Raw genomic sequence first — 25,933 nt, 5'->3', positions numbered from 1 at the left:
CCAGCATAACAGTTTAAGTTTCTTTATGATATTTGGTGCATTAAAAATATTTTCTATGTATATTTTTTCTTATTTTTACGCCTGAGGACCCAATTATGTTATGAACTATACATATAATATAAGAAAGGCAGAGGAACAGAAATGAAGAAAATCTCCTTCTTATGTAAACTTTTTTTTAATTACATGTTTTACCGGATTTACTCGATTATATGACGACCCCCCAAAGTTTGAATATTAATTTAGAAAAAAAGAAAAAGCTTTACTAGTAAATATTAATTCAAATGTAAACTATTTTTCATATTTAATAAAAACTATGACTGAGAAAAATGCATTTTTTATTTTCTTTGCCAACCTGCCCCCCAGTTATGCACATCTGCTCCCAGGCTTGCCACTCTGGCCCCCAGATAAGCCTTATATCTCCTTATATGCCACTATGCCTCACAGATAAGCCTTATACCCCCTATATGCCACTGTGCCACCAGATAAGCCTTATATCCCCCTATATGCCACTCTCCCTCCCTGATATGCCACTCTGCCCCCAGAAGTGCCTTATCCCCCCCAGACTTACCAATGCGTCCCCCATGCTTCAGACTCCCTGATGTCTAGTGGGGACAGCCAGTGGATGTCTGTGTGATGTGCGCATGCAACCTCCGCTTCTGCCGGCACTTCCACTGGGGCTTCTATGATGGAGCACAGGTCATGTCACGCTGGCACTCTGTCATAGAAGCCCCGGCGGAAGTGTCGGCACCAGCAGAGGTTGCTAGAGAGGAGGGGGATCTGCATCTTAGTCTTAAAGTCAGACCTCAATTTGAGGTCCGCTTATAAGACAACCTCAAATATAAGATGAGGGATAATTTTTAGAGCATTTGCTCTGAAAAAAAACCTTGTCTTATATTCGAGCAAATACGGTAATTTGTTTGGTGCTGCTTTTTTGTGTTTAACACTAAATGTATTTATACCTTTGGTGGCAATCAGAACCAAATTTTATATGATCTGTTATGTGTTATGAGTCTGCGATTGGGTTTATTTGGTCATGGTGTTAATGGGTTTAGCACATCTTTTGTTCAATGCCCAAAATGCTTATTTTCAGTTACAGAGGGGTATTTAAAATATGATTTGTTGTGATTTCTCAGCATGTTCCTCAAAGAAAACCAACTACTGGAAGTGGATAGCCAGTCTTATAATGACATAAGATCTAGTTATATTTAAAAAATTCTCCAAATTGCCTTGCAAGCTGTCACATACCTTGCATCCATATATGCTTCAACTTCAATATACATCCCTTCTAACTATCATTATAAAAATGCACAACTAAAAAAATATATGCCCCCAACATCAACGTAAATGCCCCCGACGTCGGTGCTGATATCAGTGGCCGGTGCTGTCCTCGTCCCTCAAGGGTAGGCTCCGGGTAGCCAGAACCCAGATGTTCCCAGGTATGGTGATTAGATTCCAGAGATTCAGGATTCTCAGCTTTCCTCTTCAGATTTTTAGTTACATTGATAATCCTGGGAAGCATCATATTTCATTTGTTTATTTTATATATTTTCCTTTTTTATTCACTTCAATTTGGGCCAACTTGTGGAGTTTGACCTTTAGTAGACAGCACTCATTTTTATTAATGTGAGGGATACACTTATAGTGACTTCACAATATTCTATAAATTATTTTTTGCGCTGTTTTGCACCTGTTTTGTTTAACGTTGATTATCTGTTAGTTATTTTTAGAAAAAATGTTTCAAAGAAAAGTAGCTTTGTGATTTGGAAAAGCTGTGTAACAGTACTGCAGACTTTGCATATACATTCTGTGTTAGTGATTCGGGGCTAAACACCTGCGCTGAGCTTTAGAATATTTTTATCAGCGGTTTCTATTCTGTATGATATAATAGAGATGGAAGAGGAAGGTTTTTGTACGGCTCTGTATCACTGTGAGAGGGGTGTAACCCTGCTGACAGTAATAATCTGCTGCATCTTCTGCTTGCGCTCCGCTGATGGTAAAAGTGAAATCAGTTCCCGACCCGCTGCCGCTGAACCGCTCTGGGGTCCCGGTGTATCTGCTGCTGGCATAATAGATCAGGAGCTTTGGGGGTTGTCCTGGTTTCTGTTGGTACCAGGCTACATAGCTGTTAACATTACTACTGGCTTTACATGTCATGGTGACGCGTTCTCCTGGTGACACAGAGACAGAGTCTGGAGTCTGAGTCATCACAATCTGTCCACAGGATCCTGAGGGTTGTAAGAAATAATAATATCTCTTGATCTCTAGCAATCAGCTCAAATATTACATTTATTTATATTTTTAAGGAAACAAAGTATTATATAGATATTTTATATACAATCCTGTAATAAGTATACATCCTTACCCTGAATATAAAGCAGAAGCCCCCACAGGAGAAAGCTCGGAGTGACCATCTTCATGTCTGTGGATTATCATATACAGGGTATAAGATTTCTCCTGTACAAGGAACCTTATATACAGTGACAGCTGAGATACTGAAATATGTAAATACAGGGGACATGCAAATGACATTGTTCTGCGTCACCGATCCCTTCTCTGTGACAAACTCTTCCCAGCGCAGCGAGCGAGAGATGTAAGAGACGTGACGTTTTCCATTCACTTGTTTTTTAGAATACTGGGAAATGATGCTTGTAGTTTAGTTTAAATCTAGAATAGTTTATCAAACTTACCTTTTCCTATTATTCACCTGAAATTAAAACATTTTTCTTTATTGAAAAGCCCTGACCCCTTGGTGCATTTATCTAACATACAGGGTTGTACATAGAACGACAAATTAAAATTACCCTCAAACCCCAGTAGGGGGCAGTAAACACCGTATCACAGGGTAGACACATAGAATTTGATAGCAGATAAGAACTGTTTGGCCCATCTAGTCTGCCCATTTTTCTTGCTATAAAGAATGCCTTTTTTTTAACGAAACATGATCTAGGCTTCAAATGTATTTACCCCTTTTTACCTCTGGTGCAGATGCATTTCTCAGTTACAGATGTGAGGATGCTCATTTGGGCTGTAGGTCATGTAGTCCACAGCTTCATTTTTTAAATTCAAAATAATAAAAAAGTTCAATATTAATTATTGATTGTTTTTTACACATTTTATTTATACATATGAGGCAAGGGGGCTTTGATATGTGTAAGGTGACAAATTTGTATTTTCTTCCCATTTATTGACACTCTAGAGAGGGTGCAGAGAAGGGCAACTGAAATGCTGAATGGTTTTCAGGATAAGAGGGTTATAATCTAGAACTAGAAAGTCAGAGGCTTAGATGTAATGTAAGGATTTTTTACTGGGTAGCGTGTTAGATAAGTAGAAGAGGCAGAGGTTAAATTCATATTAGGTAGACATTAGATAGGCAGACTAGATAGGTGAATGGCTCTTATTCGCTTCAGATTTTATGTTTCTATTGAATTGTGTTATGACATTTGCAAAAAAACTTACATGTTACCTAATAAGCATGGTTGTGATGGCATATCTGTGCCGCAACTGTAACTGTTTCAGGCAAGGGCCTGTGAGTTGAATGAAAGCACAAATGGCTTCATCTGAAACATGCAGTTTAACCCCTTCACGACCAATGATGCACCAGGTACATCATGAAAAGATGTCCGTAGATAATTAACGACCTGAGGTGTCATAGGTTAAAAAATATTCCTAAGTGTCAACCTGGGGGAGCAATCATTTAGGCTTACCCCATAATTGCTGGTTTCCCCCTACTGTATCCTAGATGGCAAAGGCATCTTCAAGGACAAATAATTAACTTTCTTGTGTCCCTACACAAGTGTGGTGACCGACCCTGACCCTCCCCTACTGCATGATCACTCTATTCTCCATTTGCTGATTTTGCAGCATTAACACCTGCGATTAATCGCAGTCAATTCTGTGTCCGTATGGAGCACCAGCATTAAAAGCGTTAAAAAATGGGGGGGGGGATCTTCATCAGCAATGACTTGGAAGTCAAACTGCTGCAGAGCCAATCAAGAGTAGGCTGATGATGATCAGATCATTCCTGACCAATAGGAATGACCTGATCATTTTGACAACCACTTGATGACCCCCCCCATCAGTGACAGTTGTTATAAGAGATAAAGAGAAATAATAAAAAAAAACACGTTATCAATTTCAGTTTCATGTTTTTAATTTTCTAAACGTACATGTAAAAAAAAAAATCAAAATGTATAATTTATTTCCACTACAAGGGATGCACATTACAAATGTTGCCATTAGTTTATATACTTTTTCCCGTGATTTATCAAGTTAACCCCTTCGTGACGAAGGCTGATTTTACCTTTTGTACCCTTCGTGACAATGGCATTTTTAACATTTCTGCGCTGCTCGTGTTTAGCTGTAATTTTCTTCTTTCCCGTTTACTGAACTCACACACATTAGATATTGTTTTTTTCAGGAGAAGAAGGGCTTTCTTTAGATGACATTGTTTTGATTGTATCATATTATTTACTATTAAAAAAAGTATAAAATATGGTGAAAAATTTAGAAAAAAATGACTGTTTCTAACTTTTAGTTGAAAAATCTTTTACTCATCTATAAAAGGTAATGAAAAAACCTGCTAAATAGATTCTACTATTTGTCCTGAGTTTAGAAATACCCAATGTTTTTATGTTTTTTTGCTTTTTTCTACACATTATGGGGCAATAAGTACAGGTAGCGTTTTGCTATTTCAAAGCCATTTTTTCCAAATCTGGTAATTCTTCCCCCCATGTGCCATTTCGGGTATATTTGAAACCCGGCCAATGCAATTTACCCCATCAAGTCATATATTTTTGAAAACTAGACAGCCCAGGGTATTCCAAATGTTAGTATTTTAACCCAAAGCACTAATTCTACCATCAGCCTTTGTCAAACTTTATGGTACTAATTTTTTTTGCATTTGTTTTTCCACACACATTTTACTTCAGGTATGAATTAAAAGGTTTTCGTATATGTCACTATCACAAAACACCCCAATATGTGTTCAGCAACATCTCCTGAGTACAGCGATACCTCACATGAATGATTTTGCCTGGCTGTTTGGGGGCAAAAGGGCCACATTTGGGGCATGCGCATTTTTCAATGTTGAACTTTGGCATTTGGGGATCCACTGCCCATGCCCTATTTGGTACATCTTTGAGCCGGGCCATTTCAGTGTGCCCAATAAACCCATATATTTTTGAAAACTAGACACCCCAGGGTATTTCAAATGCTAGTATTTTAACTCTTTCCATGCACACATTTTACCACCAGAATTTTTTCAAAGTTTGCAGTAGTATTTCTTTGTGTGTATTTTTCCCCCACACACCTATTTTATGTATGAATTTACAGCTCCTGGTTTATGCCGCTCTCACACGACACCCCAATATGTGTTCAGCAACATCTCCTGAGCGCAGTGATACCCCACATGCATGGGTTTGTCATTTTTTGGGGGGAACTAAATGGCCACATTTGGTACGTGTGCATTTTTCTAATTGGAAATTAGATGTGTGGCCATCCTTCCCCCCGTGTTATTTGGGACATTGTTGAACCCGGCCAATTCAATTTACCCCATCAAATCATACATTTTTTTAAAGTAGACACCCCATGGGCATTTAATATGCCAGTATTTTAACTCTTTCCATGCGAGAATTGTTTTAAGCTAATATGCCAATTTTAGGACTTGCTCACAAAAATATATTTTATATATATATATATATATATATATATTTATTTATTTTTTGCCTTTTTTAAAAAAAAAATTAACATTTTTTTTCAACTTGAAGGTTCCCCTGATAGTGACATCAGTGGGAAATAATTTTTACATTTTACAGTTTTTTTTACTATTTTTTCTAATTATTATTAATTTTATTTTATTTTTTAATTTGTTTTTACTAATCACAGTGATTAGAAAGCTGGGCTCCATTGACTTGCATGGTGAATGCAGTACCTGTATTCAACCTGCAAGTGGAGCCAGAGTTCTCTAGAGGGTCTGGAGACCGTCTAGCGAACTTTTTCACCTTTATTGTTTTTTTTCCCGGGCCGCCGCCATCTTGCGGATGGCAAAGATCACCAGCAGCTGCGGCTGTGACCGCTCCGGAGAGAGGTAAGTGTTTGATCGAGGCATTCCAGCGACACCATTTAAGTTTCGTTGATCGCCTCCTAAACGCTTTTACTGGGAGGGTTAATATTGTAGCTAGTTGTGTAATAGCCCCTTAGGTTTACCATTGGACTATACAATGATCGGCCATAACATTCTGACCGCTGACAGGTGAAGTGAATAACACTGATAATCTTGTTATCATGGCATCTGTCAGCGGGTGGGATATATTAGGCAGCAAGCGAACATTTCATCCTCAAAGTTGATGGCTAGACAACTTGTGGGATGTTCTTGGTCTTCAGTGGTCAATAGCTATCAAGGAAGCTATTCCTGAGGACATAATTATGTTACGAACTATACATATAATATAAGAGGAGAGGAACATAAATGAAGGAAACAGACTCCTTTTTATGTTAAAGTCCTTTTAATTATGTTTTTTAATTTGTTTCGTGCTGTTCTTTTATGTGATTTAAAACTAAATGTGTTTATTGCTTTGGTGTCAATCAGAATTAAATTTTATATTTAGTATATAGTTACATTATGAGTCCATGATTGTGGTTATTTGGTCATGTTGTTAATGGGTTTAGCACATATTTTGTTTAATGCCTAAAAGGCTTATTTTCAGAGTTAAAGAGAGGTGTTTAAAATATAATTTGTTGCGATTCCTTGGCATGTTCCTCAAAGTAACCCAACTACTGGAAGTGGATAGCCAGTCTTATAATGACATAAGATCTAGTTACATTTAAAAAAGTCTTCACACTGCCTTGCAAGCTGTCACATACCTTGCATCCATATATGCTTCAACTTCAATATATATCCCTTATAACTAGCATTATAAATATGCACAACTAAAAAAATATATGCTTCCGATGTCAACGGAAACACCCCAGACTTCGGTGGCACCGCCCACTGACATCAGCAGAACCGCCTGGTGCTGTCCTCGTCCCAGAAGGGTAGGCTCCGAGTAGCCGGAACCCAGAAGTTCCCAGGTGTGGTGATTAGATTCCAGAGATTCAGGATTCTCAGCTTTTCTCTTCAGAGTTATAGTTACATTGATAATCCTGGGAAGCATCATATTTCATTTTTTTATTTTATATATTTTCCTTTTTTATTAACTTCAATTTGGGCCAACTTGTGGAATTTGACCTTTAGTAGACAGCACTCACTTTTATTAGTGTGAGGGACAAACTTATAGTGACTTCACAATATTCTATAAATTATTTTTTTGTGCTTATTTGCACCTGTTTTGTTTAACGTTGATTATCTGTAGCTTTGTGATTTGGAAAAGCTGTGTAGCAGTACTGCAGACTTTGCATATACATTCTGTGTTAGTGATTCGGGGCTAAACACCTGCGCTGAGCTTTAGAATATTTTTATCAGCGGTTTCTATTCTGTATGATATAATAGAGATGGAAGAGGAAGGTTTTTGTACGGCTCTGTATCACTGTGAGAGTGTAGCTGTTATACTGCTGACAGTAATAATCTGCTGCATCTTCTGCTTGCGCTCCGCTGATGGTAAAAGTGAAATCAGTTCCCGACCCGCTGCCGCTGAACCGCTCTGGGGTCCCGGTGAATCTGCTGCTGGCATAATAGATCAGGGGCTTTGGGGGTTGTCCTGGTTTCTGTTGGTACCAGGCTAATGCCCTGCCAATACTAGAACTGGCTTTACATGTCATGGTGACGCGTTCTCCTGGTGACACAGAGACAGAGTCTGGAGTCTGAGTCACCGCAATCTGTCCACAGGAGCCTGAGGGTTGTAAAAAATAATAATATTTCTTGATCTCTAGCAATGAGCTCAAATATAATAACATTTATTTATATTTTTAAAAATATATATTATTTTATATACAATCCTCTAATAAGTATACATCCTTACCCTGAATATAAAGCAGAAGCCCCCACAGGAGAAAGCTCGGAGTGACCATCTTCATGTCTGTGGATTATCATATACAGGGTATAAGATTTCTCCTGTACAAGGAACCTTATATACAGTGACAGCTGAGATAGTGAAATATGTAAATACAGGGGACATGCAAATGACATTGTTCTGCGTCACCGATCCCTTCTCTGTGACAAACTCTTCCCAGCGCAGCGAGCGAGAGATGTAAGAGACGTGACGTTTTCATTCATTTTTTTATAATACTGGCAAATAATGCTTGTAGTTTAGTTCAGATCTAGAATAGTTTATTAATATACATACTCAATACTCAAATATTCTGTCTTCATGAATGTGGCATCAAACTTTTCCTATTATTCACTTGAAATTAAAACTTTTTTTTATTTAAATGCCCTGACTCCTTGGCGCATTTATCTAAAATACAGGGTTGTACATAGAATGACAACTAAAAATTGCACTCAGACCCCTGTAGGGGCAGTAAACACCATATCTCAGGGTAGACACATAGAATTTGATAGCAGATAAGAACTGTTTGGCCCATCTAGTCTGCCCATTTTTCCTGATATAAAGACTTAGACCCAGTGGAGGCTCCTCCATAGAAGCACATGCGCACATGAACCCCCAAGCACAAAAGGAAAAAAAATGCTAAATTCATCAAAAATCCATTTTAATCTAATTTAGATTAAAATGGATTTTTGATGAATTTTGCAGTTTCTTTTTCCTTTTGTGCTTTGGGATTCCCATGAAGCCTCCTGTCCCCTGGTATAGCCTGCCTATGCCTCCTCCTATCGCACATGCGATAGGCAGAAGGATCCTATTTGGCTCAATGCTCCCATTTGAACCCTGTTCGCACAGTAAAAGCCTTATACCCCATATATGCCACTGTGCCCCATGATATGCCTTTTAACCCTCTAAATGCCACTGTGCCCCATGATACACCTTTCAACCCTCTATATGCCACTGTGCCCCATGATATGCCTTTTGACCCCCTATGTGCCACTCTGCCTCCAGAAATGCCTTATACCCCTATATGCCACTCTGGCATTTAGGGGGTTAAAAGGCATATTATGGGGCAGAGTGGCATATAGGGAGGTATAGGGCATTTCAGGAGACAGAATGGCGTATAGAGGGTTAAAAGGCATTTCTGGAGGCAGAGTGGCATTAAGGGGGTTAAAAGGCATTTCACAGAACACTCTGCCTCCAGAAATGCCTTATGCCCCCAATTTACACTCCCTCCCCCTCCCTTCTCCAAACTTACCGGTGCGTCTGAGTCCCCCGGTGCTTAGCCCGGGCAGCGTGTAGAGCTCTACGCGATTCGCGTAGACAACTTCCGCTCTACGCGAATGGCGTAGAGCTCTACACACTGCCCGGACTAAGCACGGGGGACTCAGAAGCTCCGGTAAGTTGGGGGGGCATAACACAGGAGGATCCAGGCCCCCTGCATCTGAGTCCCCGGTGCTTAGTCCGGGCAGCGTGTAGAACTCTACGTGATTCGCATAGAGCGGAAGTTGTCTACGCGAATCGCATAGAGCTCTACATGCTGCCCGGACTAAGCACCGGGGACTCAGAAGCACTGGTAAGTTGGGGGGGGGCATACACAGGAGGATCCAGGTCCCCTGCATCGCTGCGGGGGATCTGGATCTTAGTCTCATAGTCAGACTTATTTGAGGTCTGATTATAAGACGACCCCGATTATAAGACGAGGGGTATTTTTTAGAGCATTTGCTCTGGAAAAAACCTCGTCTTATAATCGAGCAAATACGGTACATGTTCTCTAATAAGCATGTTTGTGAGGGCATATCTGTGCCGCAACTGTAACTGTTTCAGGCAAGGGTCTGTGAGTTGAATGAAAGCACAAATGGCCTCATCTGAAACATAAAATGTAGTTTAACCCCTTCACGACCAATGACGCACCAGGTACATCATGAAAAGATGTCCGTAAAGAACTAGTGACCTGGTGTGTCATAGGTAAAAAATATTCCAGAGTGTCAATCGGGAGGGCACAGGAGTTCCAGGCAGACTAGTAACAGAGACAGAGCCACCCAACCTGGGGAAGCAATCATTTAGGCTTACCCTATAATTGCTGGTTTACCCCCCCAAGGACTAAGCCTTAAGTTTTCCCCATCAGATCCCAGATGCAGAAGGCAGCTCCAAGGACAAATAATTAACGTTCTTGTGTCCCCACACAAGTGTGGTGACCGACCCTGACCCTCCCTTACTGCATGATCACTCTATTCTCCATTTGCTGATTCTGCAGCGTTAACAGTAGGGAATAATCGCAGTCAATTCTGTGACTGTATGGAGCACCAGCATTAAAAGCGTTAAAAAACATGGGGGGGGATTTCTTCAGCAGCACTGACTTGGAAGTCAAACTGCTGCAGAGCCAATCAAGAGTAGGCTGATGATGATCAGATCATTCCTGACCAATAGGACTCATCTGCTCATTTTGACAGCCACTTGATGACCCCTCCCGCTCTCATCAGTGACAGCTGTAATAGAGATAAAGAGAAATAATAAGAAAATCAATTTCAGTTTCATGTTTTTCTTTTTCTTTTCATACATGTTAAAAATGTTTTTTTTTTAAATTATAATTATTAATTTCCACTTCAAGGGATGCACATTAGAAATGTTGCCATCAGTTTATATACTTTTTTCCTTGATGTATCATCCCGTCGCTAGCACTAACCTACCTTGATGGAGGTCTGTGGACCTCCATCACCACCTATCCCGGCGATCTGCCCCTCACATTGAAGGGCAACACCAGGGCCACCCGATCCGGCCGGTGACGTCATGCGTAATGACGCGATGATGTCACCGCGCAACTTTATTGAAAACTGACAATTGTCAGTTAAAGAGGTATGGGGCCATGCTGCTTACATGCCTGTATCTCAAGCATATAAGCAGCTACAGACCCCCAACATATACCGTTGGAAAGTAATCGTCTCACCTTTCCAACGGTATAAGGCTTGTCAAAGAAAGAATAAAAAATATTAATTAAAAAAATAAAAATGTAAAAAAAAGTTTAAAAATTATTTGGGGATCTCTAAAGGCAGATAAATAAAGATCAAAATTGCCTAGAGAACCCCAAATTAAATTATCTAAACATAAACTAGTTTAACGTTAAAAAAAAAAAAGTTTAAGTATTCTAGCTAAATGATCACTGTGGTACCATTTAGCCAATGGTAGAGGGAGGCAACTTTTGAAATCCTGAAGAACTGTAAATTAACTGCAAATATTATTAAAATCAGCCATTTAGCCTGTGCGGTACGTGAGTAACAATCTCATCCCTGGAGCGCCTTGCATTTTTACTGTGAAACTTATTTTTGCTGTAAAAGTGATTTTTTTTCTCCCTTTACCATAATTTCTTTGGGATTGTAAGGGGAAAGAATGGTGTGTGCTACTGTGAGTGAATGTATGGAAAGTATGGTGTGTGCTTCTGCGAGTGAATGGAGATATGAAAGGCGTGTGAATGGTCAGTAATTAGGGTTGAAGCCTTGACGTGGCATTACTGCTCACGTAGGAAGTTAAATTATGGCACAAAAAGTACACATTTGCAAAAACTAAACCCCTTGGCGCATCAAATGAGGGTCTGCATGTGTTTCTAGTACAAACCTGGAGTGCGCAAGACACAAATGAGCATGTCGCTATGATTAGAAAAACCTTTTTCTAGCCAAAGAGACATATTCCGTCATTATTTGTGCACTCCTAGAAATACATGTAGCCCTTCATTTGAAGCGCCAAGGGGTGTAGTTTCTTGAAATGTATACTTTATGTACCATAATTTAACTTACCAGATGTCTAGACCACTTTAACTTCAGTTAAATTATGGTACATAAAGTATATATTTTCAGAAACTACACCCCTTGGCGCATCAAATGAGGGGCTGCATGTATTCGTAGCACAAGACTGGAGTGCGCCGGACATAAATTAACTTGTCACTTTTAATTTAATTTTTTTTTTATTTTTATAAGTGTGATATTCATTTATTTGTTGTGCACCTCAGATTTGTGATACAAATGCAAATAAGACCTCATTTGCTGCAGCTGGGGGTATAGTTTCTAAAAATATATAGTTTTGTTAGCATATTTTAACATCCCAGGCAGCTAGAGCTGTTTAATTGATGACAGCCATGCATTAAATTTAAAGATGTCTTTTGTGATAGTCTAATAAATTTAACTTTTAGCAATAAAATATTAGAAAAACACAGTCTACTGTTCTCCATTTCTGTTTATTTTAGACCGGTTACCTACTACAAATATTTAGCAACACAGCTTTTGATATTGGAGTTTAGAAAAATAAAATTACAAACTAGTTTTTATTTATTACACTTTTTTCCCATTTTTGGCTATATTTTGCAAACCTAATGAGACATACACATATAAAAATGGTATATTTGGAATCTGCTGGGTGTGCTGAAAAAAACAATATATGGTTTGCATAGTTTATTCCAAAGAAATTTACCGTATTTGCTCGATTATAAGACGACCCTGATTATAAGACAACCCCCCAAATCTAAATATTAATTTAGAAAAAAAGGAAAAACCTGAATATAAGATGACCCTATAGGAAAAAAGTTTTAGCAGTAAATGTTAATTCATCTAAACTATTTTTTTTAATAAAACCTATGATTGAGAAAAATATTTTGGTTTTATTTCCTTCTATTTTCCAACCTTCCCCCCAGTTATGCACATCTGCCCCAGAAATGCCTTATACCCCCTATATGCCACTGTGCCCCATGATATGCCTTTTAACCCTCTAAATGCCACTGTGCCCCATGATATGCCTTTTAACCCTATATGCCACTGTGCCCCATGATATGCCTTTTGACCCCCTATGTGCCACTCTGCCTCCAGAAATGCCTTATACCCCTATATGCCACTCTGGCATTTAGAGGGTTAAAAGACATATTATGGGGAAGAGTGGCATATAGGGAGGTTTAATGCATTCAGGAGGCAGAGTGGTGTATAGAGGGTTAAAAAGGCACTTCTGGAGGCAGAGTGGCATTAAGGGGGTTAAAAGGCATTTCACAGAGGACTCTGCCTCCAGAAATGCCTTATGCCCCCTATTTAACACTCAACCAAACTTACCGGTGCTTCTGACTTCCCTGTCATGTACCTGGGGCAGCGTGTAGATCCCACGCATTTACGCTGCAGCCGGAAGGAGGCGTGGCTAGCAGCGGGGGTTGTCTGCGTCCATCCTGCAGACCTTCCCCGACTGTCAGAGTTCCGGTGCGGGGAACTCTGATCTCTGACACCCGGGGAAGTTCTGCGCGATGGACGCAGACAACCCCCGCTGCTAGCCACACCTCCTTCCTGCTGCAGCGGAAGTTGTCTACGCGAATCGCGTAGACATCTACACGCTGCCCCAGCTACACACCGGGGACTCAGAAGTACCGGTAAGTGGGGCGGGGGGAGACAGGAGGATCCGGGTCCCCTGCAGCTGCGGGGGATCTGGATCTTAGTCGTCTCATAGTCAGACCTATTTGAGGTCTGATTATAAGACGACCCCGATTATAAGACGAGGGGTATTTTTCAGAGCATTAGCTCTGAAAAAAACCTCGTCTTATAATTGAGCAAATATGGTACTTCTAAACGTGTTTAAACGTCAGATGCACCAAAATGCCGTAAACCAGCTTAGCACCAGGGTGGGAAATTACTTTCCTTTAATGAAAACACTATTTTACCTAAAAGCCCTTAGTAAATTTATCTAATATACAGCTGCCAGCTGGAGTCTCGGTAGAAAAAACTCATTGCAATACTGTTAAAAATAGTTTTTTTTGTCCTTTCATGTTCATATTAAATTATAGAGTATATAAATGAGAATGGTTTCAGAGGAAAGCCCTAATTTTCCTGAAAAAAATAATTTGTTTTGTGTGGGTACAATAAATGAGAGAAGGGGGAATAACAATGGAACCATAATATATAGCAAAATACTGAGACCCTCTGTGTCTTCGAGTGGAAACTAATGTAATAAAACTGTATCCTTAAAGGGTTAAATATGCAACAGTTCTGAATGAGGGAGAGAAGATGGCGACACCACTACACTACAGAAATATTTCACCTGTGTTCGCTTGTAGTGAACTTACTCATAAGCTATATGGATGGCTGCAAGGTCTACGTTGCCAGCGAGGTTTAGATGGCAGGAAAGGGGTTAACGGTAAGTGGAAATATATATTTGCACAGGTTACAGGCTGTCGGGGGCCAAGGGGCAGATTTTTACTCCCAACCAGCTTATATATGCCAATAAATGAATTGTTTTGCCAGCTTTATCACGTCGTCAGTCATGTACGGTCAGTCAAGTTAACTCTTAAAATGAATGACTGCGGTAATTAAACCCCAGAGATTCGGGACTCTCAGCTTTTCTGTCCAGATTTATAGTAACATTGATTATCTGTTATATATATTTAGAAAAGTTTCAAAGAAAAGTAGCTTTGTGATTTGGAAAAGCTGTGTAGCAGTACTGCAGACTTTGCATATACATTCTGTGTTAGTGATTCGGGGCTAAACACCTGCGCTGAGCTTTAGAATATTTTTATCAGCGGTTTCTATTCTGTATGATATAATAGAGATGGAAGAGGAAGGTTTTTGTACGGCTCTGTATCACTGTGAGAGGCCATTCATAACTCTGCATACAGTAATAATCTGCTGCATCTTCTGCTTGCGCTCCGTTGATGGTAAAAGTGTAATCAGTTCCAGACCCGCTGCCGCTGAACCGCTCTGGGGTCCCGGTGTGTCTGCTGCTGGCAGCATAGATCAGGAGCTTTGGGGGTTGTCCTGGTTTCTGTTATTACCAGTGCAGGTTGTTGCTAATACCAGAACTGGCTTTACATGTCATGGTGACGCGTTCTCCTGGTGACACAGAGACAGAGTCTGGAGTCTGAGTCATCACAATCTGTCCACAGGATCCTGAGGATTGTAAGAAATAATAATATCTCTTGATCTCTAGCAATCAGCTCAAATATAATAACATTTATTTATTATTTTATATACAATCCTGTAATAAGTATACATCTTTACCCTGAATATAAAGCAGAAGCCCCCACAGGAGAAAGCTCGGAGTGACCATCTTCATGTCTGTGGATTATCATATACAGGGTATAAGATTTCTCCTGTACAAGGAACCTTATATACAGTGACAGCTGAGATACTGAAATATGTAAATACAGGGGACATGCAAATGACATTGTTCTGCGTCACCGATCCCTTCTCTGTGACAAACTCTTCCCAGCGCAGCGAGCGAGAGATGTAAGAGACGTGACGTTTCCATTCACTTTTTTTTTTTAGAATCCTGGGAAACGATGCTTGTAGTTTACTTTAAATCTAGAATAGTTTATTAATATAGATACTCAATAAAATGCATGTTCTTTTTTTAATTTTCTGCTGATTTTCTTTAAATATGGCTGATTTTCCAATTTGTTGTTTTTTAATTTCTGTCTTCATGAATGTGGCATCAAACTTACCCTTTCCTATTATTCACCTGAAATTAAAACATTTTTCTTTAAAGCCCTGACCCCTTGGTACATTTATCTCATAAATGGGGTTGTACGTAGGACCACAAATAAAAATTACCCTCAAACCCCAGTAGGGGGCAGTAAACACCGTATCACAGGGTAGACATAGAATTTGATAGCAGATAAGAACTGTTTGGCCCATCAAGTCTGCCCATTTTTCCTGATATTAAGACTTAAACCTTAATCAATACTTCCTCTTGTCTTAGCTTCAGGAACCATATAACTGTCCAATGTATGTTTAAATTCCCTCACTATATAAGATTCTACCGGTTCTACTGGAAGGTTGTTCCACCTATCCACCACCCTCGTAGTAAAGTAAAACTTCCTAATACGATAGAGATTCATTTTATGAAAGAATGTCATCATTTTATGAATGAGGCATGATCTTTTTACCTCTGGTGCCGATGCATTTCTCAAGTAACAGATGCGATGACCCTCTTTACCATTTTGGCTGTGGGTCATGTAGTCCACTGGAGGTCATCAGCTTCATTTTTTAAATAAAAAAATACAAAAAGTTTACTTATATCAATTAGAGATGAGAGGAGAGATGAGAGATAGGAATATGATAGACAAATATTTAAAGTGATTTAACCCCTTAAGGACCAGGCAGTTTTTTTAAATTTTTTATCCTTTGTTTTAACACTTTTGCAGTACTCGTGTTTAGATGTAATTTTCTCCTCACCCATTTAGTGAACCCACACAAGTTACATATATTTTGTTCAGGACAAGAAGGGCTTTTTTTCAGAGACAATTTTTTTGATCAAATCATCTAATCATAAATAAAAATAAATAAAATATGATGAAAAATAAAAAAAACCCTTTTATTAGAAAAATCTTTTACTCATCCAAAAAAAGCTAATTGAAAAAACTGCTAACCATAAAAAGCAGAACCCCCCACATTAATTTTTTTCAATTAGACACCCCTTGGGTATCTGAAATGCTTTTATTTGAACTTTTTCCATGTCAAGATTTTTGGGATTTTTTTTGTCAATTGTTTTGTCAATTTTTTTTAGCACTTGCTCATAATAATAAACTTTTTTTAACATTTTGCTGGAACTGGATGGTTCCCCTGATAGTGACATCACTGCATAATTATTTTTAAATGTTACCACATTTTATTTTATTTTTTAGCTATTTTCATTTTTTCAAATTACTTTTAAAATATTTTAGTAATCACATTGTAATTAGAAAGCTGGGCTCCATTGACTTGCATGGTTGAATGCAGTACTTGTATTCAACCTACAAGGAGAGCCAGTGTTCTCAAGAGGGTCTGGAGAGACCCTCTGACAAACTTGATTATTTGCGCATCCTGGGGTGGCAATTTGTCACTGAATTCCTCGGCATTGTTGATCACCTCCTAAACTGACGCCCTGGGTAGGGGCCAGACTCATCCAACCAAGTCATGCTGGAATAGAAAAGGGTCTTCCCCAAACTATTCTCACAAATTTGGAAACTGAGTATTGTCCTAAATGTCTTGGTATGGCCCCCTTCAGCATTTATATTTTTTGTATATTCTGTATGTGCAGTATTTTACTGCGAGGGTTAATACTGTAGCTAATTGTGTTATAGTCCCAAACACGTTAGGTTATCTGTTGTAACATTTCTAGGAGTTGTATGATATGTGGGATATCTATATGTGTGGACTATGATAGGCATGCCATTCTTGCCCTTAAAAAGCCATTCGTTTGGTGAAACCTGTTAGAATGAAGCGACCTGCTGCTCTTGGAGGGCCTTGATCTTGAACAGTGGCTCATATCACGATGCTACAAGCACTGAGGTCACAGGCAGATGGCAGAGGTAGATTTAAGAAGGCAGAAGACTCCAGCATAACATTTTTAGTTTCTTTATGATATTTGGTGTATTAAAAATATTTTCTATGTATATTTTTTCTTATTTTTACGCCTGAGGACCCAATTATGTTATGAACTATACATATAATATAAGAAAGGCAGAGGAACAGAAATGAAGAAAACCTCCTTCTTATGTAAACGTTTTTTTTAATTACATGTTTTACCGGATTTACTCGATTATATGACGACCCCCCAAAGTTTGAATATTAATTTAGAAAAAAAGAAAAAGCTTTACTAGTAAATATTAATTAAACTATGCTTCATATTTAATGCAAAATGCAATTTCTGTTTTTATTTCCTTTTATTTTATAACCTGCCCCCCAGTTATGCACATCTGCTCCCAGGCTTGCCACTCTAGGCCTTATATCTCCTTATATGCCACTCTGTCTCTCAGATATGCCTTATACCCCCTATATGCCACTCTGCCTCCCTGATAAGCCTTTTATCCCCCATATGCCACTCTCCCTCCCTAATATGCCACTCTGCCCCCAGAAATGCCTTATACTCCCCAGACTTACTAATGCATCCCCCATGCTTCAGACTCCCTGATGTCTAGTGGGGGCAGCCAGTTCGTCTGTGCGATGAATGCATGCAACCTCCGCTTCTGCCACCACTTCCGCTGAGGCTTCTATGATGGAGCACCAGGAAGGTTATGTAACGCTCGTGCTCCGTCATAGAAGCCCCAGTGGAAGTGCCGGCAGCAGCAGAGGTTACCAGAGAGGAGGAACCCTGTCTTATATTCGAGCAAATACGGAAATTTTTTTAGTGCTGCTCTTTTTTTTTCTGTTTAACACTAAATGTATTTATAGCTTTGGTGGCAATCAGAATTTTATATGATCTATTATGTGTTATGTGTTTATTGCTCAAAAGGCTTATATTCAGCGTTACAGAGAGGTGTTTAAAATATCATTTGTTGTGATTCCTTAGCATTTTCCTCAAAGTAACCCAACTACTGGAAGTGGATAGCCAGTCTTATAAGATCTTGTTACATTTGAAAAAGTCTCCACATACCTTGCATTTATATATGCTTCAACTTCAATATACATCCCTTATAACTATCATTATAAATATACACAACTAAAAAAATATATGCTTCCTACATCAACTGAAAACGCGCCAGACTTAAGTGGCACCGCCCATCGACATCAGCAGGACTGCCCACCGACATCACAGGAACACCCACCAACATCAGGGGGCGGTGCTGTCCTCGTCCCTCAAGGGTAGGCTCCGGGTAGCCAGAGCCCAGAGATTAGATTCCAGAGATTCAGGATTCTCAGCTTTTCTCTTCAGATTTATAGTTACATCGATTATCTTTGGAAGCATCATATTTCATTTTTTATTCACTTCAATTTGGCCAACTTGTGGAGTTTGACCTTTAGTAGACAGCACTCACTTTTATTAGTGTGAGGGATACACAATATTCTATAAAAAAATATTTGCGCTTATTTGCACCTGTTTTGTTTAACGTTGATTATCTGTAGCTTTGTGATTTGGAAAAGCTGTGTAGCAGTACTGCAGACTTTGCATATACATTCTGTGTTAGTGATTCGGGGCTAAACACCTGCGCTGAGCTTTAGAATATTTTTATCAGCGCTTTCTATTCTGTATGATATAATAGAGATGGAAGAGGAAGGTTTTTGTACGGCTCTGTATCACTGTGAGAGGGTAGCTGCTACCCTGCTGACAGTAATAATCTGCTGCATCTTCTGCTTGCGCTCCGCTGATGGTAAAAGTGTAATCAGTTCCCGACCCGCTGCCGCTGAACCGCTCTGGGGTCCCGCTGTATCTGGTGCTGGCAGCATAGATCAGGAGCTTTGGGGGTTGTCCTGGTTTCTGTTGGTACCAGGCTACATAGCTGTATACATTACTACTGGCTTTACATGTCATGGTGACGCGTTCTCCTGGTGACACAGAGACAGAGTCTGGAGTCTGAGTCATCACAATCTGTCCACAGGATCCTGGGGGTTGTAAAAATAATATTTCTTGATCTCTAGCAATGAGCTGAAATATAATATTTATTTATATTTTTAATGAAACAAAGTATTTTTGAGATTATTTTATATACAATCCTGTAATAAGTATACATCCTTACCCTGAATATAAAGCAGAAGCCCCCACAGGAGAAAGCTCGGAGTGACCATCTTCATGTCTGTGGATTATCATATACAGGGTATAAGATTTCTCCTGTACAAGGAACCTTATATACAGTGACAGCTGAGATACTGAAATATGTAAATACAGGGGACATGCAAATGACATTGTTCTGCGTCACCGATCCCTTCTCTGTGACAAACTCTTCCCAGCGCAGCGAGCGAGAGATGTAAGAGACGTGACGTTTTCCATTCACTTGTTTTTTAGAATACTGGGAAATGATGCTTGTAGTTTAGTTTAAATCTAGAATAGTTTATCAAACTTACCTTTTCCCATTTATCACCTGAAATTAAAACATTTTTCTTTATTGAAAAGCCCTGACCCCTTGGTGCATTTATCTAACATACAGGGTTGTACATAGAACGACAAATTAAAATTACCCTCAGACCCCAGTAGGGGGCAGTAAACACCGTATCACAGGGTAGACATAGAATTTGATAGCAGATAAGAACTGTTTGGCCCGTCTAGTCTGCCCATTTTCCTGATATAAAGACTTAGACCTTAATCAGTTTTTCGTCTTGTCTTAGATTCAGGAGCCGCATACCCGTCCGATGTATGTTCCCTCACTGTATTAGCTTGTACTACTAATGTAAGGATTTTTTACTGTGTAGGGTGGTAGATAAGTGGAATAAAGTTCCAGTAGAAGGTGGAAGAGGTTAGCAAGGTAATTGGATTTAAATACCTATGAGACATATTGCTATCCTGAATCTTAGACGAGACCAAGGACTGAGTCTGTGAAGTAGGAGACAACGGGCAGCCTAGATAGGTGAATGGTTCCTATTACTAACTGATCACTTTCAAACACTAATTATTGATCAGTCTCACCAATCAATGTCAGTTGCCCAAACTTATAATTTACATGTAATCAGAATTTTTTATTTTTTTAAATTATTTTTATTTTTAATCTCTCCTGTTTCATTTTCTAAAGCGCAAAGGATACAATGTAATACCGAATTTGCTCGATTATCAGACGACCCCCCAAAATCTGAATATTAATTTAGGAAAAAAAGAAAAAGTCTGAATATAAGATGACCCTATAGGAAAAAAGTTTTACCAGTAAATGTTAATTCATGTAAACTATTTTTTTTTAAATAAAAGCTATGATTGAGAAAAATATTTTGTTTTTATTTGATTTTATTTTCCTACCTGCCCCCCCAGTTATGCACATCTGCCCCCAGGCTGGCCACTCTGCCCCAGAAATGCCTTATGCCCCGTATATGCCACTGGGCGGGGCCCATGATATGCCTTTTAACCTTCTAAATACCACTGTGCCCCATGAGATGCCTTTTAACCCTCTAAATACCACTGTGCCCCATGATATGCCTTTTGACCCCATATGTGCCACTCTGCCTCCAGAAATGCCTTATACCCCTATATGCCACTCTGGCATTTAGGGGGTTAAAAGGCATATTATGGGGCAGGGAGGTATAAGGCATTTCAGGAGATAGAGTGGCGTATAGAGGGTTAAAAGGCATTTCATAGAGCACTCTGCCTACAGAAATGCATTATGACCCCCATTTAACCCCCCCCCAAAACTTACCGGTGCTTGTGATTCCCCGGTGTGTACTAGTCGGGGCAGCAGGTAGACGTCTACGTGAGTGGGGGTTGTCTGCGTCCATTCTCTCTGACAGCCAGGGAAGGTCTGCGGGATGGACGCAGACAAACTCCGCTGCTAACCGCACCTCCTTCCGGCTGCAGCGGAAGTTGTCTACGCAAATCGTGTAGACGTCTAAATGCTGCCCCGGCAACACACCGGAGAGTCAGAAGCACCGGTATGTTTGGGGGGGGGCATAAGACAGGAGGATTCAGGTCCCCTGCAGCGCTGCTGGGGATCTGGATCTTAGTCTCATAGTCAGACCTATTTGAGATCTCATTATAAGACGACCCCGATTATAAGACGAGGGGTATTTTTCAGAGCATTTGCTAATCGAGCAAATACGGTAATTAGTATGCACTTCAAGAGACGCACATTGCAAATTTTGCCATCAGTTTATCTACTTTTTCCTTCATACATCAAGTTAAACAGTCACACAATAAACTTCCCTCATACACATATAACACCCACATAGGAAACAAGGAATCAGAATACATATTCTAGAACTCTCTCTAGTACACAGATGCTTTCCTCTTCAGATTTATAGTTACATTTTATAATCCTGGGAAGCATCATATTTCTTTTTTTTATTTTTTATGTGCGCCACTTATTTTCTTTTTAATTCACTTCTATTTGGGCCAACTTGTGGAGTTTGACCTTTAGTAGACAGCACTCACTTTTATTAGTGTGAGGGACAAACTTATAGTGACTTCACAATATTCTATTAATTATTTTTTTTGCGCTTATTTGCACCTGTTTTGTTTAACGTTGATTATCTGTAGCTTTGTGATTTGGAAAAGCTGTGTAGCAGTACTGCAGACTTTGCATATACATTCTGTGTTAGTGATTCGGGGCTAAACACCTCCGCTGAGCTTTAGAATATTTTTATCAGCGGTTTCTATTCTGTATGATATAATAGAGATGGAAGAGGAAGGTTTTTGTACGGCTCTGTATCACTGTGAGAGTGTAGCTGCTACCCTGCTGACAGTAATAATCTGCTGCATCTTCTGCTTGCGCTCCGCTGATGGTAAAAGTGAAATCAGTTCCCCACCCGCTGCCGCTGAACCGCTCTGGGGTCCCGGTGTATCTGCTGCTGGCATCATAGATCAGGAGTTTTGGGTGTTGTCCTGGTTTCTGTTGGTACCAGGCTACATAGCTGTTAACATTACTACTGGCTATACATGTCATGGTGACGCGTTCTCCTGGTGACACAGAGACAGAGTCTGGAGTCTGAGTCATCACAATCTGTCCACAGGAGCCTGAGGGTTGTAAAAAATAATAATATTTCTTGATCTCTAGCAATGAGCTCAAATATAATAACATTTATTTATATTTTTAAAAATATATATTATTTTATATACAATCCTGTAATAAGTATACCTCCTTACCCCGAATATAAAGCAGAAGCCCCCACAGGAGAAAGCTCGGAGTGACCATCTTCATGTCTGTGGATTATCATATACAGGGTATAAGATTTCTCCTGTACAAGGAACCTTATATACAGTGACAGCTGAGATACTGAAATATGTAAATACAGGGGACATGCAAATGACATTGTTCTGCGTCACCGATCCCTTCTCTGTGACAAACTCTTCCCAGCGCAGCGAGCGAGAGATGTAAGAGACGTGACGTTTCCATTCACTTTTTTTTTTAGAATCCTGGGAAATGAGGCTTGTAGTTTAGTTTAAATCTAGAATAGTTTATTAATATAGATACTCAATAAAATGCATGTTCTTCTTTTTATTTTCTCCTGATTTTCTTTAAATATGGCTGATTTTCCAATTTGTTGTTTTTTAATTTCTGTCTTCATGAATGTGGCATCAAACTTACCCTTTCCTATTATTCACCTGAAATTAAAACATTTTTCTTTAAAGCCCTGACCCCTTGGTGCATTTATCTCATAAATGGGGTTGTACATAGAACCACAAATAAAAATTACCTTCAAACCCCAGTAGGGGGCAGTAAACACCGTATCACAGGGTAGACACAGAGAATTTGATAGCAGATAAGAACTGTTTGGCTCATCAAGTCTGCCCATTTTTCCTGATATTAAGACTTAAACCTTAATCAATACTTCCTCTTGTCTTAGCTTCAGGAGCCATATAACTGTCCAATGTATGTTTAAATTCCCTCACTATATAAGATTCTACCGGTTCTACTGGAAGGTTGTTCCACCTATCCACCACCCTCGTAGTAAAGTAAAACTTCCTAATACAATAGAGATTCATTTTATGAAAGAATGTCATCATTTTATGAATGAAGCATGATCTTTTTACCTCAGGTGCCGATGCATTTCCCGGTTACAGATGTGATGACGCTCATTACCATTTTGGCTGTGGGTCATCAGCTTCATTTTTTAAATAAAAAAATAGAAAAAGTTTACTTATATCAATTATTGATTGTTTTTTACACATTTTATTTATATATATGAGGGAAGGGGGCTTTGATATGTGTAAGGTGACAAATTTGTATTTTCTTCCCATTTATTGACACCCTAGAGAGGGTGCAGAGAAGAACTGAAATGGTGAATGGTTTGCAGGATAAAAATTATTTGGAAAAAGGGATCCCAATACGTATAGCTTGGAGGAGAGATGAGAGATAGGGATATGATAGACAAATTTTTAAAGTGATTTTAACCCCTTAAGGACCAGGCAGTTTTTTTATTTTTTTATCCTTTGTTTTAACACTTTTGCAGTACTCGTGTTTAGATGTAATTTTCTCCTCACCCATTTAGTGAACCCACACAAGTTATATATATTTTGTTCAGGACAAGAAGGGCTTTTTTTCAGAGACAATTTTTTTGATCAAATCATCTAATCATAAATAAAAAATAAATAAAATATGATGAAAAATAAAAAAAACACTTTTATTAGAAAAATCTTTTACTCATCCAAAAAAAGCTAATTGAAAAAACTGCTAACCATAAAAAGCAGAACCCCCACATTCATTTTTTTTCAATTAGACACCCCTTGGGTATCTGAAATGCTTTTATTTGAACTCTTTCAATGTCAAGATTTTTGGGAAGATAGTGATTTTTTTTTTAGCACTTGCTCATAATAATAAACTTTTTTTTAACATTTTGCTGGAACTGGATGGTTCCCCTGATAGTGACATCACTGCATAATTATTTTTAAATGTTACCACATTTTATTTTATTTTTTAGCTATTTGGAAAGCCCAGACTCTATTTAGCAGTCTGGGCGGCATGTGGTTGTGGGGATAGTGGGGTCAAGTTAAGGTCAGGCTAGTTTCTAGTTTAGGTAGGGCTAGAAAGTTCTGGATGCGCTCGAGCCGCTTAGTTGGCCGCGCCCCTTGGTGTTCAGGGGTGTCGCGTGCCACTTAGTTTAACCGCGCTTTTGCGTTTCTGAGGTGAAAGTGGGTCTCGCGCTGCGCTCGCGCTGCGCTCGCGCTGCGCTCGCGCTGCGCTAAGGGCGGGAATTTGCCCTATAAATAGGGCGTCTGAGGTGAGGTGTTCAGACCTGCGGCGAACCGCTAAGCTGACTGCACTGACCTCTTGGAGCGTCTGGTGAGCGGCGGCATAGCGGGAGAGCCAAGGGTTGAAGAATGGAAGAACTTCTGCTGAGGCTTCGTGAGAAAGCTGCAATCAAGGGCGAAGAATGGCTGCGGCGTTGTCTGGATGCGGCTGCTGACGACGACGACGTCCAACGCGGTTGGCTGGGAGGCGAGCTGGAGGTGTTCACCGAGGCGGAGACCAGGGATGAAGTTACAGCAGTGGAAGCTTCGCGAGAAGAGAGTTGGGACCCGGAAGAAGGATCCTCGCGAGATTTTTTATCTACATCGCGGGATTTCATAAGAAACTCGCGTGATCTACACCAGGAAGTGTTTGAAGCTCCTGGGCAATGCAGGAAGAGTTCTAGACTGGCGTCTAGGCAGAAGAGGGCAAGATCCGGCTCCCCAAGGAAGAAAGAAGGCAAGAAGAAGCACCTGCAGCAACCAGTGGAGCAGAGTTCCGGCAGCAGTCAGCAGAATAGGCGGCAAGTGCCGGCATCAGTGGACGCTGTCAAGCTGCTGGGAGCATCAGAGGTACCACAGGCTGAGGGCAGGGCTGGTACTGGTGAGTGCACTAAGTTTAATATGAATAAGCTGGGTGATTTGGTTGGCTCGCTGGTGGGTTTTCTGAAAGAGTTGCAAACTCCTGGTCCAGCCCAGGCTTGGGGAGATAAAGTAAAGAAAAATGTGGTCAGTGAGACTTGTATGAAGGAGTCTCTTTCTTGTGATATGTCACCGCTGGGGTTTCATTTAAGTCTTGCTGTTAAAGAAAAAATTTGGAATGGCGATTATGTGGACATTTTATCGTTATTACCGGCTTCTAAGGAATTTCTTTTAAAGCATGAAAAGGATGAGGATAGGAGACGTCCTATTCCTAGATCTTTTAATAACTGGTTACAGGCTTTTTGCATTTTTTCTAGTGTGTTATGTGAAAAACATAGGGAGAAAAGTACTGGCCTGTTTCAGCATCTGGAAGCAGTTTTGGAGGCTTACAGGAACTTTGGCGGATTATCATGGTTTAACTATGATGAAATTTTCAGGCAAAAGCTAGCGGTACATAAAAACCTTCAGTGGGGGATGAAAGACGTGGGGACGTGGGTTAGCGTCATGCTTCCTCAAAAAAGTGTTGGTAGCTATAAATCACAAGGGGTTAATGCGCAACAGTTGCGCCAGAAAGGTATATGCTGGTCATTTAATGATTCGCAGTGCAAGTGGCCTAATTCGTGTAGGTTTAGGCACGAATGTACTATTTGTGCTGGTAGCCATCCTGCAGTTAAGTGTTTTCGTAGGAATCAAGGAAAAGATCAGTTTCCAAAAGGCGGAGACGCCAGTGAGGCTGTTAA

General features: G+C 39.8%; 3 gene segments (V, D, J or C); all 3 read right to left on the bottom strand.

The window, feature by feature from the left end:
* Window positions 1–1,717: 1,717 nt before the first annotated feature.
* LOC128478389 (immunoglobulin kappa variable 3-11-like) lies at window positions 1,718–2,417 on the bottom strand. The segment is given in 2 exon segments: window positions 1,718–2,225; window positions 2,363–2,417. Coding segments are annotated over 2 exon segments (423 nt in total).
* Window positions 2,418–7,455: 5,038 nt separating this feature from the next.
* On the bottom strand, window positions 7,456–8,010 carry LOC128473877 (immunoglobulin kappa variable 3-15-like). The segment is given in 2 exon segments: window positions 7,456–7,826; window positions 7,956–8,010. Coding segments are annotated over 2 exon segments (426 nt in total).
* A 10,913-nt stretch (window positions 8,011–18,923) lies between these two features.
* LOC128473784 (immunoglobulin kappa variable 3-15-like) lies at window positions 18,924–19,483 on the bottom strand. The segment is given in 2 exon segments: window positions 18,924–19,294; window positions 19,429–19,483. Coding segments are annotated over 2 exon segments (426 nt in total).
* Window positions 19,484–25,933: the final 6,450 nt, after the last annotated feature.

This window comes from Spea bombifrons, chromosome 1, assembly GCF_027358695.1.
Source record: "Spea bombifrons isolate aSpeBom1 chromosome 1, aSpeBom1.2.pri, whole genome shotgun sequence".
Lineage (NCBI taxonomy): Eukaryota > Metazoa > Chordata > Amphibia > Anura > Pelobatidae > Spea > Spea bombifrons.
This window is presented reverse-complemented; position numbering and strand designations above follow the sequence as displayed.